The sequence below is a fragment of the Pteropus alecto genome, unplaced genomic scaffold (genome assembly GCF_000325575.1).
Source record: "Pteropus alecto unplaced genomic scaffold, ASM32557v1 scaffold23, whole genome shotgun sequence".
Taxonomy (NCBI): Eukaryota; Metazoa; Chordata; class Mammalia; order Chiroptera; family Pteropodidae; genus Pteropus; species Pteropus alecto.
Window position 1 is genome coordinate 6,619,847 of NW_006435837.1, and position 19,969 is coordinate 6,639,815.

The following is a 19,969-nucleotide window of genomic DNA, read 5'->3' on the forward strand; positions in this document are numbered from 1 at the left end:
AGTGCTTCTTAGTGTCTTGTCTCTACCTCCCCAGACCATAGAGGGGTGTCTCGTGGCCAGGAGGTTAAAGTCACACTTTTCCCTCTTTTCTCATCCACTCACGAAGCTTCACCCTACCCACGTCAGCTCGCTTAGCTTCCCAGTCCGACATCCCCCAGGCTCCGCCTCCTTCTGCAGTTCCACCTATCAGCTTAGACAAAGTCGTAGACTCCGCCCCTTCCCATTCGCACCTGCTGGCTCTAGAGGTGAACTTAACTTTTGGGGTTGCAAGGTGCAACCTCTGCTTCCAAGGAACTTACAATCTAGAAGCAGAGAAGTACTGATACATAAATAAGATAAAATGGTACAGGCAACTTAAGTTTACTTAACATAGTCTACCTGGGAATCACGGAGAGCTTTTCTGATGCCTGAATTGAGTTTTGAAGGAAGATGGCCTTTACCCTAGTGGAGAAGGATGGGACTAAATCAGCATAAGCAAAGGCACTGAGAAGTTAAATGTAGAATCTGCTGGAACCGCAAGAATTTTGGACATCAAATTTAAAGGGCAATTGGAGTGTATCTAGGAATACAGCGGTAAAGGTAGGCTGGGGCTGGGTTATGGAAGAGGGCCTAGTATGCCATGCTAATACCGTTTACTTACAGTTCTGTTGGCAACAGGAAACTATTGGAAGCTTTTAAGTTGAGGCTTGTTGTGGTTGTATTTGTGTTTTAGGTAAATTACTCTGGTTTGCAAAATAAGGGATAAAGCCTGAATATCACCATCTAGGTGGGAAGTTGCAAGGATTTAAACTGTCGCAATGAGAGTAGGGATTGAGAAAGTAACATCAGCCCTGCAATTACTCAGACTGTGATGTACACATACAAGGCCAAGGACAAGACCAAGAAAAAAATGATTCTCCCAAAGACACATTGCAGCTGCAAAATGATTAATAACCTGCCTTTTGAGAGATTGGATAACTTCCCTGGCTTCGCTTTGTTCCTCTCTCCTCCAAATCAAAATTACTGAGCTACTCAGTGACTAGACTGGCCCCTGCTTCCCCTAGTTCCTCCTTGGAATCATTCGGAAGCCCAAATTCTGCATAAAGCCTTGCCCTCCTTCCTCTTCCGGAGATACTTGGAGTGACACACCTGGACAAGTTGACCTTGTCCAGCTCAGAGCATCCGTTATTAGGGACATAGGTTTTGGAATTGGAATGACTGGGAAACTCAAACCTTGAATTTCTGATCTTGAGTAAATTCCTTAATGTCTAGACCTCAGTCACCTACTCTGTAAAAATCAAGAGAGTAATAATAGTTCCCAGAGTATGCTACATGTTGGCATAGTGCCTGGCAGTAGTGTCCACGACAGTCGCTATTATATCATCATCGGGGTGAAAACCTCCCAACCCTCTCAAGAGTGGGTTAGGTATTTGTCCTGCATGTGTTCCCAGCACAAGTATTTCACCTTTCATAACACCTATCACACTATATTGCACTTTGTTGCTTTCACAAGTCTGCTTGCACTAAATCTTAAACTCCTTGAAGGTGGAGAGTTGACAGTTGTATCACCAAACTAGAGAATGTACTGAGTGGCACACAATGCAGCTGTGCAAATCACCAATTTTGCTGTTTCCTGTGACCAGGACTTATGCTGAGAATTACTGCCATTCTGAAAGCTCAGTGTTTGGGTTGCTGTAACATTTCTTATGAATTACGCCAGACTTCCACGTAGTAACAATAAGGAAGAATGTCTTCTAAGAAGAGACTCCTAATTAAAAAGGGATACAGATTTAGATTTTATTATGATTTAGAACGAATGTAAGTCTCCTTTTATAGGAGACATTTATCTTCAGCAATTAACCTCTGAATCCATTTTCATGAAAAAGTTAACTTCATTACAGAAGTTACTCTAAAAGCCAATTTCATTTTCAAACTATAGTTAGCATCATTTGAATTGATAAATCATAAGATAAAAATAAGGTGTGTAAAAATTTAGAGCAAAGATATATTCTGCTATGATATTCCAATAAACAGAACAAAGTTAACCTTTATTCTACAATAGAATAAAATACATGTATTCTACATGTATTTTCTGTTTTTCTTGGTGTCTGAAATATATCATCTACTTAATCTCAAGTATGTATGTTTTAGTTTATCCCCCCTCTATGGAAAAATGCCTAAATTTTTATTTTATATTGTCTTTAGAAAAGAGCTAATTATTTTTTAAAAAAAGAAAGAAAATAGCTAATTATCTAAAAAAGTTAAAGAAAGTATTTTACTTATATAAATGATGTCATAGATAATGCTATTGCTAAATATGAGTCTTAGTTATTATAAAGTGACCAAAGAATGATCCGTAAATGTATTTTTTGTTTATTGCAAGCAAAAAAGGAGAGCAAGAAAAAAAGGTTTATTCTCCAAATGCCACATTAGAACTCTTTCCATTAGGTTTTTTTTTGGCTCTAGTAGGACAATGGTAGTAGAATTCATTCAGTGGTCAATGCAGAAGTCCTCAGGAAAGAACATTTCATCCCTTACCTACTACTAATTTCAGTATTAGTCATCAGATTTTGTATATTATGTGTATTATATACTTTATTCTTACAATACAGTAAGCTAGAGAAAGGAAGAACATCACAAAGCAAATATATTTATAGTATTGTACGTATTTATTGAAAAAAAATCCATGTATATAAGTGGTCCTGTATAGTTCAAACCCATGTTGTTCTAGGGTCAACTGTACATCCTTTGTATCTCTAAGATGTGAGGGTAAGTCGGGAGTTCTGTACATTGGTTCTCACTCCAATTTGGAAGATTCACTGCAGTAGAATTTTGCACTAAGAGTTTGCAAGAGGCCTAAGAAGGAAGCCTGTGTGCCCGGAATAATGCATACCTTGTGCGTTTACCCTTTTAAAGATAACTATGGTTTGAAACAGATCAATTGTATTAAGGTAACAAACTTTTTCCCTACGTTTGCATTTTTTTTAAGAATTGTATTCATTTACGGAGGCATACTTGCTTCCCTTTCCCAGAGAAGGCATGCACCCTAGAAGCAAATGCCTTCACCCACACTTCACCCCCTTTAGAGCAGAGATATCCCCCTAAACTTATACATCCAACTCCAATCCTATCTATTTTTCCTACTGAATTTATTATTTATTTGTAATTGTGGTAAAATACACATAAAATTTATCATCGTAACCTTTTTCAGTGTACAGTTCAGTGGTGTTAAGTATATTTATCCAACCCTATCTTGCAGACCAGATGACTAGCATGTTAATGAATGACATACTACTAGTTAATGCAATATTGAGTCTGTACCCACTCTTACAGGCAATCAGAAACATTTCAAGACATTTACAAGTAAGGACAACAATGGTGTGGATTCCTCGGAATACATAGAATTATCTAGATTTTAGTCTGCCTGACAGGTCTCTCCTAATACCGTAGCAAAAGTCTTCTAAGCCACCGTATAAATTGGGAGATTTATGTTGATCATCTGCTTTGCATAGAACCTCTACTAAAGAAATAAAGTTCAGTTTTAAAGGGAAGCCAAGATAGTTCTGTCATTGTGGAAAATGTTATCATATTCTATGAAATAGTGTACAAATAATGCAAAATAATACTATATACTATAGCTTTATATTACTAATCATTTGAAAAGTACTTCTGTGAATATATCATAAAAGAATTCTGAGCTCTATGTACTTCAAGCATTTTCTTTAAAATGTTCTACACTGCATATGCTTTCTATATGATCAAGACTTTAAGTAAAATATCTGATCTTCGGAAATGCACAAGGATTTCCAGATAGAAGTAAATCTGTATTTTCTTAGAACTACACATTTTTTCTGTATCACGAATTGATAGTAAGTAAGTAGCATATCACGTACTAGTAAGATAACTAAAGATTGGGGCAAATGTGCTCATTCAGAAGGCTTTATAAAAGAAAACTCATTCATGATTTGAAATAAAATATACCTAAAACCATGGCCAATGTTCAGCCAGGAAGTACCTGTCTGGGCCCCATGGCTATTTCTGAAAGGCCTTCTGAAAGGGATGATATTTCATCATCCCTACTTATAACTCAACAGAACCACTAACTAATAAACATAAAAACATAGCTCAAAAATGTCAGACATAAAAAGATGTTATGGTAACCAACAGGTTGCTATAAAAGAAACTTGTGTCTCTTGCTGCCACTTTAGTGATAAACATTCTCAATAAAGACTGAAGAGGCCCTGCCACACCAAGAAATACACATCTTTAGTTAGTAGTATTAAATGCAGGTGTTTAGAATAGTCTTAGTTAAGAATTTTTTAAAAGCTAGTATGTATTAAAGCAAAATAGCACCTAGATATGGGTGTCTTAGGAGGTCACTTGGCTGGTCGACGGCTTGGGTTTCGCTTGTATATTCAGCACATAGTCATGACGGAAGGATGAGCGGACAGTGCGATTCATTAGGGGCTGAAGAGGGCGGAAGTTATCCACCATTCTTTTCTCTTTCTCCCCCTTGGAAGTGAAAAGCAGGGTCCGAAATTGTTCAAGCTAGAAATGGAAACAGGAAGCATAAATAATTACAATAGAAAAACAGCTTCACTTCATGAATAAATTACTTTCACTTTTATAACTCTGAAACATTCGTCTAAAATTACATGCACGACAGAGAGTAGATGTCGTTGTATGGAGAAAACAGCAGGAGTTGGTGAAACCAGCCAGGCACTTGGGATCCAAGGACTCGGGGTCAAAGGCCCTGTCCCCCACATAGTAGCCATTTGCCAAGAACAAGTTACTTCATCTTTGATTGCAGGCACTTCATCTTGCATTGGGCAAAACAGCAGCCTACAGGATGATAAAGGAATGGCCTGGTGCATGGAATAACAGTGCCAAAAATGTTTTGCTTTTCCAAAATTTAACTGAATCGTTAACAAGAACAATGTATTCTTGATTGCTTATTACACCTGGGCATTGTGGGCAAGGTGATGCATGTGATGTCTTAACAGGCAGTGGGATACCCCGCCGACACTGTTCAATAGAACTTTTTCCACGATGATGACAATACCCTCTGCATGGCTCACTAGAGTAGCCACAAGCTACAAATGGCTACGGATCTCCTGAAACGTGGCTTGTGTGACTAAGGAAGTGAATTTTAAATTTAATTTTGATTTAAATGGCCACGTGTGGCTGGCTAGTCAGTGGCTAAGTATTGGACAGGGCAGCTCAATACAAAAAAAGCAATCCACATTAACGTGGCAATAGCATCCATCAATCAGTAGTAGCCCTTGGCTTTCTGAGCGAGTTGGAAAACCGTTAACCTTGTAGCTCAGAGAGGACAGCCTGAGACACAGAAGGCAAGCCTGTGAAGACTGCTTTGGATTAAAGACTTTAGGCCAAGTATAGCTGAAGAGGCAGGACTGTAACCAGAGGCAGGCGCCAAAAATGATCATACTTATAAATGACACATATACCTTCATTAATTAGGAACGTGTCCAAGTAACTAAGGTTTAGTTTTATTCAACAAATTGCAAAGATTAGAAATAGCCTAAAAATCAATAAGTTACATTAGATCTATAAACTGGACTAGTATATAGCCGTTAACAGTGATGTTAAAGATAATGTTTATTATCTATAAAACATTCCACACATCACTGAGTGAAAAGAGCAGCAAAATGGTATACACAGAAAGATTCCATTTTGTTTTAAAAGTTATGTCTATTTATACAAGTAAAAGACTAGAAGGATTTACCCAAACAGTGATTCGCACTAAGTGGTTAGATTATAGGTGACTAGTATTATAGATGACAACTCTACCTTTTTTCCTCACAGAAATTTTCCATGCTGAAATTTTATTTCTAAAGTCTTCCATATGGGCCACTGACCTTGTTGTTTATTTAATTTTTTTTTTCAGTGTTATGTCAACTTCTAAATAGGAAAGATAGAAGCAGATTAAGTGTATAGGCCGCTAAGTCAGGCGTTGGGCAGTCAAAATCTACATTTTATCATTTTATTGTGGATTTCATCACACGCAATTAAAAAAAAAATACACAGCCTAATTTACTAGTTGCTTCCTTTACGACTTCTGGTTTTGATAGAAAAGCTTCCTCCATTTGAAGGTGAAGGGGAGCAGAGTTTGTGACCCCAAAATATGCCTTTGGCATAAGGAATATTTGAGCTGATAACTTTTATGAAACTGCAGACACAGGAGCCCTGAAAACGGAGTAGAAGTTACCTTTTTGTAAGAGACAGTTACATTTATAAGAGAAATCTCCATTTGTAAGGGTGCCTCCCTCTCCGTACCAGGAAGAGAATGACTCTAAATCTCTAGAATCACTCATCAATGGAGAAGGACTTAAATCTGCATAACAGTCTTACCCTTGTTTACTGTGTTTTCCTAGTAACTGCCCCTAACTGCTTCCTCATCCCCAACATCTTCCTTTGTCTTTAGCTGGAGATGGTATTTAAGGTGCTGGCTTGGGCCATTTGGGGGATTTACTCAGTTTTCCTGAGTCTCTTCCACGTAAACAGGAGGAATCCATGTTATTAAACTTCTTTTGTTTTTTTCCCAGTTAAACAATATCTATCTCTCTCTCTCTCCCTCCCTCTCCCTCTCCCTCTCCCTCTCCCTCTCCCTCTCTTCTTCTTCTGTGCTCTCTTCTCTCTCTCTCTCTTCCCCCCTTCTTATTATCCTTCTCCCTCTTCCCCCCTCCCCCGCTTTCCTTTAGCAAACATTAACAATTTTTTTAAGGAAAGCCAGCAAAGTAAAGTTCACTTGGGAGAAAATCCAAACGGGCAGCTCGTTTGGAGTGCAAATCTGTCTTTTTTATTATAGGAAGTTCTCAGCCAAGCACCTAGAATGGCAGAAGGAAAATTATTTTTCCTCCCGCAGAGGTGTATGAAGAAATTTTCCTATCTTTATCCTAGTACTTTTATGGTAATATTTTTAACATTTAATATTTCTGGAATACACTCTTGTATAAGGTATGGTGGATCCCTCCTTTTTCCCCCGATAAATATCTGCTCAGTTGACCCTCAACAGCATTTACTGAAAAAAATCTCATCTTTTCCCCCCGACTTAGCTGAGTGCTACCTTTATCATAAACTAAATTCTCATACGTATTTGGACATATTTCTGAGATTACTATTTTCTTCCCTTGATTGATCTCTTCGTGTGCCAGTACCACACCAATTATTGGAGAATAAACAATTCACAGAGAGTAACACTCAAGAACTGACATCAAAGGCATTTCATGATGCCTTCCTATTCAATCACATGGTATGATTTTAAGAATTCAAGTCTTTTTTGTGTCTCTCAGAAATGTTTTAAGTTTTCTTGTTAACTTTTCTTGTTAAGCTTATACCAAGGTATTTTATATACTTTTGTTTATATTATAATTAGTGTCCATTATTCCATTATATCTTTGTATCATATCTTTTAATTGATTGTAATTTATAAGTCAAATGTATTGATTTCTAGAGGTTAATATTGTACTCCACTAATTAAAAAATTATCTTTCTAGTAGTTTTTTTTTATTGTTTCTCTAAGTTTTTTTTTTTCTTTTATGGTCTCATTGTATTGACTACTTCTAGAATATAATTTAATATAAAACTAATATGGTAATTATCCTTTCTATATTAAGTATACTATTTACTCTAGAACTGAGATTAATCTCTTTTATCGAGTTAGAGAAGTCTCCAGTCATTTCTATTTTATTGAAAATTTTAAAAAACTGAATGGTGAATTTTGCTAATGGCTTTTAAGAATCTATGGAAATGGCTATATGATTTTTCTATTTACATTCACTGATATGCTGAATTATATTAATATCATTCTTAATAATAAACTATCCTTGCATTATTGAAATAAATACTACTTGGACAAAGTTATATATTTCTTCTAATATACTACAGGATTCTGCTTCTGATGTATTATTTTAGCCTTTTAAAAATATATTCTTCAGAGATATCAGTCTGTAATTTCCTTTCTTTTTTTCTTTGGGTCCAATCTTTGATAGGTATTGGTATCAGTTATCCTGGCTTCAAAAAATAAAAAAAGATTTTGGAAGCTTCTGTTCATGTGAAGATGCTTGGTAATTAATAAGTCCCATACAGCAAGTATAAGCAAGTATTATTGTAGTTTAGTTATATTATGACTTAAACAGGATTTTGTGTATTGATGTAGTAATCACCACTTAAACTTAGTTTCTAAGGAAAAATTAAGTTCCAAGTTCAAAACAACTGACTTAAAAGTTCTAGACAGACATTATTGGATTCTGTTTTCATCTTGAAATTCCAGAGCAAAATTACCTTAAGAAAATTGAAGGGTTTTGAGCACATCCATTTCCAGCCTTCATTCTTCCCTTGAAAAGGGTCTTGTTTATATAGAGATTCATATTTATATATAAAATACACAATGTGTAAAACATGTCACTGTCAAGAATGAAAGTAAAAAGGTTATGTTTTTCTCTGTTTTAACTCCTCTCTCTAGTTAATCTGAAGCGTTTCCTAATTCACACCCAGATCAAGACACGAGCACATTTTAATAAAAAAGTACAAGCCCTGGAAGATGTTAGAGACTTACAAAACCTGACACCAGAGTTTGAGCCCAGACCTGCTGGAACGGCGCAGACCAGCCTTCCTTACGTGGGAACAGGGCACGAACGTACCTGATCATGATCGACCTCGACGGGCTGCTTCTTAATGATCCAGGTGACGGACTCGGAGAGAGGCGGCGTGGTCAGGGATCCTGAGTAAGTCCAGTAATCCGGGCAGGTGGGCATCAGGCAGGAAGGGTCGAATGACCCAAATTCCACAAGGGCGTCCTGGCCAAGAGAGGGGTCACCAGCTATCATTTCATGGGGAAAAGCACTCAGGAATCACATGACAAGGGGTGATTCCAAGAGTGTCTGGGGACCCGCAGCGGTCCAGAGGAGTGCCCTAGAACCTGAGTCACACCCTGCTGTGTCCCTGCAGTTAAGGGTGTACTTCTGACACTGCTCAGTGGGAACACAGCAGAACCCATTTCCTCCCTCCATTCTAGTGAGTTTCCAGCGGGTGGGCTCCTCTGAACTCTTTGGGAGGCATCAGGTGCGGCCTGGTGCTTAAGGAAGGAGGCTTCTCTTTTTCAATCCTCCTTTCTAAGACACAAGGCGAATTAGGAGCAGCCAGGATCCTGCCTAAAAGGGGAGAGAGAGAGAGGAGGGAAGAGAAAAGGGGGAGACGGAGAGGCAGGCAGAGGGGAAGAGAGAGGGGGTGGACTTCCGGGGAGCAGCCCCTGTGGGATTCTGCACACTGAACAATTAATCTTGAAGCTGGACAAAGGCGTCTGACCTGAAGGCTATGGGTTAACTGCTCTTTAAGGGCGGACGAGCCAGGTCTCTGTCCAACGTGCCTCTGCCCCCTGCCTGAGGGAGGGCAGCCAGAGTCAGAAGGCTGCTCTGAGTGTTTCCACAAGGATTTACAAGGAGCGGCTGTCGGGAGCAGAGGAGGGGGCAGCACTATGGTCCCGAGTCCCCAAGTGCCCAGTGCCATGGCAGCAAAACCAGAGCGACCAGTGCCCACCAATGGAACCACTTCTGTATCCTGAAAGGTGGGCCAGGGCCAGGGTTTCTCTCAACACACCAGCATCATAAATGGCCAACTGTCTTCTAGGCGACTTTCAAGGAGAACTTGAATTACACTGAAATTAATTACATTTTCCAGTTCAAAATGCCTTGTTAGTATTTCCTCCGAGAGTGAAACATAAAATATATTTCAAGTGATTTAGGAAAAACACATTACCTTATGCTTGATTGATGGCAAAGTATCTACCAATTTCTGTAGCTCTTTATGATGTTTGCCTAGCTAAAGAAGCAATGAGAAAATATTAAAAACAATTGACATCTCACTTCTGAAACTATAAAAATGTGAATTAAATTTAATCACTTGGTTATATAAAAACAAACCAACCACGTGACTTAAACTACACTTAAACTAGTCATTTAGAATGTTATAAATATCACTGAATTAAATTCAAGACAGAACGCATGAGTGGGCTGTTTGCTGATAGGGAAGGGGCCCCTGCTCCAACACTTAAGTGTCAGTTCTTAAATTGAAATTTAAGTTAATTAAAATTAAAAACAGTTTCATAGTCAAAATAGCCACATTTTAGGCGCTCAATTGCCACATGTGGCTTATAACCACTCTACTGAACTGTGCGATTTTATACTATTTGAAATATATTCATAACAATCTTGTATATTTTAACCATTGTTTATTTTTACCCCAATATTCATAGAACTTAACACTGTAGCGTGGTACCTTTTCATCCTGGAAGACTGTATACACATCACTTAAAGCTCGTAAGACATTTTTACCTTTAAAAATACTCCTATCACAGCCAAACCATTTTCTTCCAGAGCTGCATCCTCAAAGGTTTCAAATTTCACTGCATTCCAATGTACCAAGTGCAGCTGAAACACCATGAAAAGATGCTTTGACACGTGACCACATAGGATCGCTCCAAACCAAACAGACAGCCTTATTTAACATATATTTTAACATGTTTCCTCACCCAAAATAAAGCCACTGGGAAAAGCATACAACGATATGATGTAAAATGAGATAGAAACAAAGAACAAGCAGAAGTGTATACGGCAACAGCAATTATTATTACTTTGGAATAGAGTGATTTATTTTAGGAGAAAAATAGAATATATATAGCAAAGTGAGTAACATTTCAGTGAGGAAGCAACATTTGTCCATTCCCATCCTGATATGCATGAAACACTCATATTGCAAATCCACTTGCATCTAAAGGAGAGATGTTTATCTTGAGAGAAATAAATTCTCCCTATGGGAATTAGGCAAGAATTGAAGACACATTTCTTTAAGAGAGAACCACTTAAAATGTGTTTCTTTTTAAGGTAACATTTAAAAGTAAATTAGGGGGAAAGTTGTAAGAAAAAATTCAATTTACTTATATGCTCCTTATATTTCCCTGCAGATCATTCCTCATCCATCATTCATGACTGAATCATTACCAGCTTGCCAAGTGAGACCCTCACGGTCATGGTTGCCTCACCTCGCCTTGCCTGGCCTCCCTACCGCCTGCCCCCCACCTCGACCCGCTCCCCAAGATGACCCAGCCTTAAGTCCTGTTGCTTTTATTTCAGAAACACTTGCCAACCTTGCTCTTTTTCTCTATTTCGATTGTCGTGGCCTTCCTTTAGGTTCCCGCCCTCTGTCACTTTAATTAACTGGACCTGGTGGCCCTGCATTGTTGCCTGGATTTTTTTTTTTTTTAACACCTACAGCACCTGGTCTTCCTAGGTGGTCTCCCACCCAAGTACTGACCAGGCCCGACCCTGCTTAGCTTTCGAGATCAGACGAGATCGGGCATGTTCAGGGTGGCATGGTCGTAGACTGCCTGGGTTTTTACTTTAAGCTACGATTTGAGCCTAGCCTAGAATTCTGAAAAAAAAAAAAATACTATTTAGGAATCCTAAGGTTCACTTCTGCTATATTATTTGAGGTGAGGGCAGTTATCATTTTACATGTAATAACTGGAAATAACCTAATATGCCCCCAAGAGAACTATTTAGATTTATAAGGAATCACCTGCTTCTTTCTGACAATTTCTTAAAACCAGAAACTCAGAACTATCCCCACTTCTCCACAGTTGTCACTGTTCCCAAGCTTCTCAACATACCTCTGCTGGGTAACATTTGCTGTCCACAGTATGCTCGGAGCCCCAGGCATCGATGGCCCCCCAGTGAAAATGGAACTGCTTCAGTCGGTAGTTATGTTCCAGGGGTCCTCCCTTGATCACTGAAATGGCATATCCAACAATTTAGAGGACAGTTTTTCACGCCGTGGATGATTGGAGGGAAAAGGCTAAATCTGTGGGCGGACCTTCTATATGAACTGTCTTAGATGGAGCACACTCTATTACATACAAGTGTTTCTAAACTTGATTCTCACACACTTAATACACGTGTAAGAGGAGAACCTGCACTTTGACTGACACCAAGATCTAACTACACTCCAGGCTACATGCAATTGTTAAAGGCCAATTTTTGACTTATTTTTATGTTCTATATTTACTGTGCCCAGGTATTTTTGTGGGTACAGTAAAATGCAAATTTCTTTCAACATATCATCTAATCCAATCTCATAAAACTTAAATATGGGGACAAAAGATATTCTCTTTCTTGTTTATGCACTGATACTTTGCTCTGCAATTTCTGAAGATACTAGTGTTTTTTTTCCATTGAGATGGAATAGGAAATTTACAAGTTAAAAATTATTACTCATCTGTTTTTGGACGGAGTAAACAATGTGAGTCATCCACACACTTCACCACTGGCTTCACTGTGTTGGATAATAAATACCTTTTGTTTAGACTCAAGTTTTCTAGAACTAATGAAATCAATACGTTATAGTATGGGTAAAAGATTCACATACAAATTTTTTAAGTCACTTTTCCTGAGAGTTTTGGGTGGTGCTGGTTTTTTGGTGTTTTGTTTTGTTTTGTTTTTTGCTTGAATTCGCTAAAGCATATTAGTTCCTCATTTCTTCCATCTAATCCAACCCTGTAATGTCTGTCCATGGTTAAACAAATATAACACGAAAGCCATCCACCTCATCTATCTTAATGACCTTTAGAGTTTAGTGCATTCGATCCCAACAACCAAGTACCCTGGATATGTCATGCAATGGTCTGCTTTTGAAAATAATTTGCCTAACTTCCTCTTTAAAAGGAAGGAGTTTTTTAAGAGGTGAGTGAAGTCGCCGATGACCACTTTTCTTCGGGGGACAGGGGAGGTGTAGAGAATACCACGCGATTCACTAAATTCATAGGATAGGTACTAAAAGTGTACTGATATAAAAATAAAATGTCTCCAACAGCCGCTCGAGTGAGTTTGGAAGAGGATCCTTTGCCAGAGAAGCCTTGAAATGAGACCCATTCGTGGTTGACACCTTGATCACAGCCTAGTGACAGACCCAGCTAAGCTGCACCCAGATTTCCCACTCCTCAGCGCGGGCCGCAGAACTCCCCGTGAATCGGCTCCTGCCAACATCAGGATTTCCTCGTCTGCCGCTTCCTTCTTGTATTAGTAACACCTAATACAAGCACCACACTGCCTCACACGCTCACCTCTGCATAGACAGCCCAGGTGTCACCTCCACCGGGAAGCCTTCTCCCACCAGACCCCACGGGCACACTTTCCTCCCAGTGTTAGGCGATTCACATTAGCATCGTCTCTTCAAGGGTCTGTCTCTCCAGCACACCGTGAGCCTCTGAAAGGCAGGACCATCCCTTCTTCCTTTTTCTATTCTGAGCACCTGGCACAGTGTCTGACACTTAGGAGATCCTTAATGTAATGAGTCACTAAAGAAATAGACTGTAAAGTGTCTGTTGGGTTTGTTAGTCAGGTGGCACAGATGTGTGAATGAGAGGGGCAGGTAATTGGCAAGAAACGGGGCAGAGAAGGGAGGCAGAAGACAGTGAATTAGCAGAGCAGTGGTAAGATATATCAAATAATTACATAATTATTTATTTGAAGTTGTTGATATTTTGTTCTCTTTGTACTCTAACATGAAACGGGATTAAACTTGTAAAAAATTAGATAATATAAAACACCTAGGATAGTGTCAGGCTGATGGTAAACAGTGTCTGCAGTGTTCACTCTGCTTTTAACATGGAGGTGAGGGAGCTAGCAGAGAAATAGATGGTGAGGGGAAAGGTCACACACAGGTCTCGTACTAATAAAAGTAAATGCAGGAATAGGCATGAAGCCTTTTGGGGAGATGAAAATGCTCTAAAATTGGATCGTACTGATGGTCACACCACTCTGTAAATTTACTAAAAAGCATTATGTTGTTTCTTCCAAAAAAAAGTGGATGTAAGACGAAAAATAGGGAAGGAGAATTTAAAGTGTTTGTGAAAGCATTCTTAGTAAGTTCATTGTTGATGCCCCCTAAAAGTTAAAGTAAGTGAAGGCAGATAGGGCAGGAAGCATTCTCAGGAGATCAATGGGACTCATCTCTCCTTCTCTTTAATGCCTGGTGACATTGCTGAAGAGAGAAATTTTAGAGGAGGTGATAATTTTCAGGAATCATCCATGGGACTCAGCCCAGGCACAGTTCAGTGCCCTTCCCCCCAATATTTTGCATCCCTCACATGCACTTACTAAAATCAACAGCTGCGTCCTATTCAGGGGAGCCAAATAACAAAACAATACCCAGCAGAGACCGGTGGTATGAGATGCTCACATACCTTCTCTTATTATCCTTTTAATTTCTGTAAGGCTGGTTACGATGTCCCCTCTTTCATTCCTGATTTTAGTAATTTGAGTCTTCTTTTATTTTTGTTCCCTTGGTCTACCTAGCTAAAGGCCTGTCAATTTTTGTGGATCTTTCCCAAAGAACCAACTTTTGACTTCATTAATTTCTGCTCTTGATCATGACCTTCTGTTTGCTTTGGGTTAAGTTTGTTCCTTTCTTTGTCCTTTAAGGTAAAAGGCTAGGTTATTGATTTGAGAAATTTCTTCTTCTGCAATATGGGCATTTTCATCTATAAATTTCCCTCTGAGCACCGCTTTTGCTATATCCCATAAGGTCTGGTATGTTTCGATTTTGTCACATACCTTCCCCAGCTCTTTTCCTTGCACAATTGATCCCTGGTTCTTTGCAAAGCGCGCTGTAGCCGCACTTCCTACTTTTATTTTGGGGGGAACTTTATAGACATTAATATTTATTAGATTCTTTTCTAGGATTAGAGTTGTTTCTTGCCTTTCTTCCTTTCTAGGATGTCATTGCTTTCTTTTCCTTTTTCTTTATTTTTTATGTTCATTCTTTCTTCCTCTTTGAATGCTATCGATTATTTTGCAACAGCATGGAGAAATAGAAGTGAAGACTAAGCAGGAGATAGGAGGCAGTCACTGAAATGTAGAAGGAGAAAGAGAGTTAGGTACTTGTTAAAGATTAATGGTATCTTAAAGAAAGTAATTGTTAAATCGTAATGAAAAGGGATTCTCTATTTTGGTCCTTCCTGACAAAACAAGTGGAGAATCAGCAACCTCTCTACAATTTTTCTTGCATATTTTATAAAAGGAGTGTGTCTGACTCTCCTAGGGAAGGTAAGATCAAAGAATTATTTAATTAATTGTATTTGGGGGTATCTAAAGAGCTCTTATAAGGAACATGTTGGTCATCTGTTTTCCATATGAGATTGCCCATGCAAACGGGTGGATAAGAATTCTTGTATTATTGTTCAAAAGAGAAAACATGACTAAAAAATAAAATAAAAAGCTATTTGCCTTGAATGATCTTGGGATTAACTCACTTCATTAAGAAACCCATTAAACAACTTTCTAAGATTTCTAACTCAATGAAGCAATAATATATTGGCAACAGTCCCTAGACTGTCAAGGTCATTAGAAGACTGACTACTCTTTAGGACCCTCGGAAGAGAAGAAAGAAGGTTGCCAAGGACCCAGCTGGGATTGAGACTAATTAATTGAGAGGGTTGCTGTGCATCCAGAGTGAACGTATGAGAGTTGGCGTTCTCTAGATTGAGTCTGCCCACTAGTCCAGTTCTGGCAGGAGTAACGGTAGAGCTCTACGGGAGACAAGCAGAGTTTGCTACATGCAAGATGGTCACGTGGAACACAGGACTTCAGCATGCCGTTTTCAAGATTTCTGAAATCCTTATACGAAATGTAATATTACAGGCTTCCAGTTGAGATGGGGACACACTCTAGGGTTTTAGAAAAATTAAGAAAGATACTGATAAATCTGGAGAAAAAGGAGTAATTTCTTCTTAGTTCGAGAAATGTAAATAAGATGTTCAGGGTTTGGGGGTCTTGTGATACCATGGAAGAGAAAGAAGAAAATGGGGGACAACATAGAAACACCTAAGCCCTTAAGGTCAGACCCGAATCCTTCCTGAATAACAGCAGAGAAGCATGTCAGAGAAAAGAGAACCAGAGACAGATTAGATGAACGCCAGCGGAGGATCAGTCTGTTTGCAGTTGGGCCAGAGGGCCGTGTCTAAGTATCTGGGTATCACTAGAGAGACGCAAGGAAAACCAAGACACAGTTGAGAACCCTAGAGCCAGGATAAACACAGGAGTGAACACTTCCACTTCTGCGTTAAGTTCATTCACGAACACTTTCATGAACTCGCTTCCTCATATTCATAAGAGGAAGTTCATTTTCTTTAGATCAGGGTTTCTCAATCTCAGCTTTATTGATATTTGAGGCTGGATAATTGTTCGCAAACGCTGTCCTGTCTATTGTCAGATCTTCAGCAACATTCCCGACCTTGACTCACTAGATGTTGGTCACGCTATCGCCCTCCAGTTGTGACGACATAAAATGCCTGCAGACGTTGCCAAGTGTCCCCAGTCCCTGGGAAGGAAGAGGTGGTAACATTGCCACTGGTTGATAACCCCTCCTTAAGCCTTGAAATACACTATTTCAAATAATAATTATTTCAGACTAATTAGGACTATTTGATACCATTAAATGTGGTTTGAAAAAGGGAAAAACAGAAAGAAAACCTGCATAGAATTAATCACATTCTGTTTTCAATACACACTAAAAGCTTTAGGCAAGCTTTAAATCATTCAGATGAGTTCATGTCTAGGTAGGCTAAAAAAAGATTAGTTCATCTACGAAGGAGAAAAAAAAAAAAAAAAAAGAAGATGCAAAAGCAATATAATGTTTGAATTTTAAAGTGTTTTTAAAATTCTGTTATTTTTTAAATGAAGTATCATTGTTTAATTAACAAAATTAACAGAATGCAAGATTCCATTTTCTGACATGCAACTATTCTTAACTACTTAAGACTGTAACCTCATGCAAACACGAATATTCTTTTCGCCCCATTTCAAAGGTATTGAAATCTGATCAGTTAAATCTGATTAAACAGTATTACTACTTAATATAAAAGTGTCTTGTAAACTTACTGAGCAGGGAAAATCACTTTATATTCATAAACACATACAAAATAAATTTTGGACAAAGCTTTAATTTATTTCACACCTTATTTCTATATCAATTATGAATCTATACTTAGAGATAGGCATATTTATTAATAAAAAGTACTCTATACTAGTAGGAGAAAATGTGCATAAAAACTAGAAGGGACTTTTTTCATACATTGAAAAAGTAAGTCCAATGAGTCCTGTTACTGCTAACGAAAGAGGTCTGCGCTGCCATAGAGGCAGCGTGATGTGGCCTGTGCCAACACAACAGTGTACCCTTAACTCAGATGAGCCTACCAGTATGGCTCTCACCTGATTTATCTGTAGAATCTTCAAATTCCACGAGGAAAGAATACCCGTTATTCCAGACGTGGAGGCAGGTGGTCGGGTCGTAAGAGATGATGAGTGGTTTTAAGTCAGGATCAAAGACACTGTCCCTCCACCGGATGTTGATGGGTGATTGGCGCTCACCCCTTGGGACCAGGTCCATGCTCTCCCAGAGTGGGTGCACTAGGAGAAAGCACGTCAGGCCTGCCATCAGAATGTGCCCTCTCCGGGATCACACACCAGGCCGTTCCATTTGCGGAAAGCCTGTGGACACTAATGATGACTAGAAGTCTCCGAACTTAGCCACTTAGGAGCTTCATGGACTGACGAAAGTAGAGGACATGGACACACAGGTCAGAGAGCCCCTAGCAGAGGAGCCTCTGCTGTCTTGTCAAACTAAAGCCTCCCAGTCGACTTTCTAATTTCGCCTAAACTAAGTGCGACCCAGTCCTGTGATGACAGGAAAACACGTGGAGATTAGCAACATGAGAAAATGGGTCTTCTCAAATGTCTTTTCTTTATTGATAATTTCTTGGGCCCCACCTGCCAAAGTCGTTTTAAACACAGAGAGAAATTAATGCAATTTTCAATAACGGACTTTTTTTTAACAAAGGAAATGGGGGAAGAGGAGGAAGAATTTTTGAAAAGTGAACATTCAACCAAGCATTAAGGTTTTAGTTGTGCAGCTGGTAGAAATAAAGGCTTGCATAGCATGCATCCTATAATTTAGCTTACTATTTTGAAGATTTCTGGATTCCTTACACGCAATGTAATATTATAGGCTTCCAGTTGAGATGGGGGCACACTCTAGGGTTTTGGAAAAATTAAGAAACATACTGATGAGTCTGGGAAGAAAAAGAATAATTTCTTCTAGTTTGAGATATGTAAGTAAGATGTTCAGGGTTTGGGGACCCTGTTGATGGGAAACAAGGTGGGCTGCCCCAAAATCTCTTTGGCATAAAGATTATTTTAGCCTGATTATTTTTAAGAAATGGCTGACACCCGAGAGGCTCTGAAAATTGAGAAGTTACCTTTTCTTAAGACATTTACATATATAATGGAAATCTCCATTTGTGAAGGTGTCTCCCTCTCCGCACCAGGAAGAGGACGACCAAGTCTCCAGAAACTCTCATAAATGGAGAAGGTGACTTCGATCTGCATAACAATCATCCCCTTGTTTACTGTGCTTTTCCTGATAACCTCCCCATAACTGACTCCCCTTCCCCAACATCTTCGTTTGTCTTTAGCTGAAGATGATATTTTGAAGGTGGCGGCTTGGGTCATTCCAGGGAGTTGCTCAGTTTTCTGGGTCTCTACTATGTACCCAGGAGGTATCCGTGTTATTAAACTTCTGTTTGTTTTTCCCCTGTTAATCTGTCTTTTATTATGGGGGAGGGGTTCAGCCTAGAACCTAAGGTAGAGGAAAAATTACTTTTCCTCCCCTACAGTGTCATACCATGAAGAAGAGGAAAATGGGGGATGTAGAGACACTTAAGCCCTTAAGGAGAGGCCCAAACACTTCTAGAATCACGGCAGAGATGTCAGAGCAATGAGGACCAGAGGGAGATGAAATCCACTGGAGGGATTATATGGTCCCATATAAATACGCATGCTGAATTCACTTCTTATGTAAGTGAGCTTTGAGGATTAGGCAGCATTGTGCAAAACCTGGGTAGAATATTAGCATTGCCAAGGATTTTAAGAAATGAGAGAGAAACAGGCAGGTGTGATCATGTGATCGCAGATGTCTGGGGTAAACCTGCTTGCCTGATTGGAGAGGCTTTGGGTGTGAGGTAAGGGTAGAGAGCCTTAGTATCAATTGGTTTGGTTTTCCTTATCAGTAAAATAAGCATTAAGTGCCTCCTCTGTGCCTGGTACCAAGTTCAGCCTGGGCCTGTAGAAAAAGTATAGGACTCAGGCCCTGAAGACCTGGAGTTGACACAGGCCCTTTGAGCAGATAAAGCAAATACACATTACATGAGGCATGGTTGGGTGCTAAACGGGATGAGAGTGAATGCAGGGTGAGTTCAGTAGAAGGAAAGGTAAGAGTGGCTGGAGAAAATATCAAGACCAGAGTTTGGGCAGATGGAGTAGAGGCCGGAACTAGGCTGGTGGTTGTGGGCAAGGCAAGGAAAAGATAAACCTGAAAGATTTTTAGAGAAAAATGAATGTGCTCAGTAGGGTAATATGAAATAGAGATTAAAAGGAGAGTGAAAGCTTCCCAGTGATGGTCTTTGTCATCTTCATTCAATCTGCAAATGATTGAAAGCCAGCTCAGTTCTGGCTTGCAGAGCAGGGGGGAGGCAAATAATTACACGTTATATGTTAGGGGGAAGACAAATAATTTTCCCTCTACCTTTCTGAATTCTTGGCTAACCTCCTTTATAATAGAAGACAGACTAAACAAAGAAAAACATAACTTTAATAATATGGATACCTCCTGCTTACATGGGAGAGACCAGGAAGACTGAGTAACTCCCTGAGATGGCCCAAGTTGCCACCTTGCCCAGACCGAACACTCTCAGACAGTCCTCACAAACTCTGGGAACTTACAGTCTAAATGTCCCTGTGCCACAGTTGTTTCTTCATATACTTTTATGGATAAGCTGCCGCGGTGGCCCTCAGCAGCTGAGCTACTGAGCGCTTGTCAATGAGAATAGATGACATGACATCCTGACACAGGTTACGTCACT

General features: G+C 39.3%; 1 protein-coding gene and 1 pseudogene across 3 annotated transcripts in view; both read right to left on the minus strand.

Annotated features, from left to right (window-relative positions):
- Positions 1–2,648: 2,648 nt before the first annotated feature.
- CA5B (carbonic anhydrase 5B) overlaps positions 2,649–19,969 on the minus strand; it is a 28,971-nt gene continuing 11,650 nt past the window's right edge. For all 3 annotated transcript variants that reach the window (XM_025046636.1, XM_015589129.2, XM_015589128.2), the window contains 6 exons: positions 17,262–17,459; positions 11,666–11,784; positions 10,332–10,427; positions 9,757–9,819; positions 8,643–8,798; positions 2,649–4,527 (listed from right to left, as the gene is read on the minus strand). In XM_025046636.1, the coding sequence (XP_024902404.1) occupies positions 4,348–4,527; positions 8,643–8,798; positions 9,757–9,819; positions 10,332–10,427; positions 11,666–11,784; positions 17,262–17,459 (812 nt within the window). In that variant the 3' untranslated portion in view covers positions 2,649–4,347. The remainder of the gene's footprint in view (positions 4,528–8,642; positions 8,799–9,756; positions 9,820–10,331; positions 10,428–11,665; positions 11,785–17,261; positions 17,460–19,969) is intronic.
- Positions 11,262–11,380, minus strand: LOC112479569 (annotated as a pseudogene).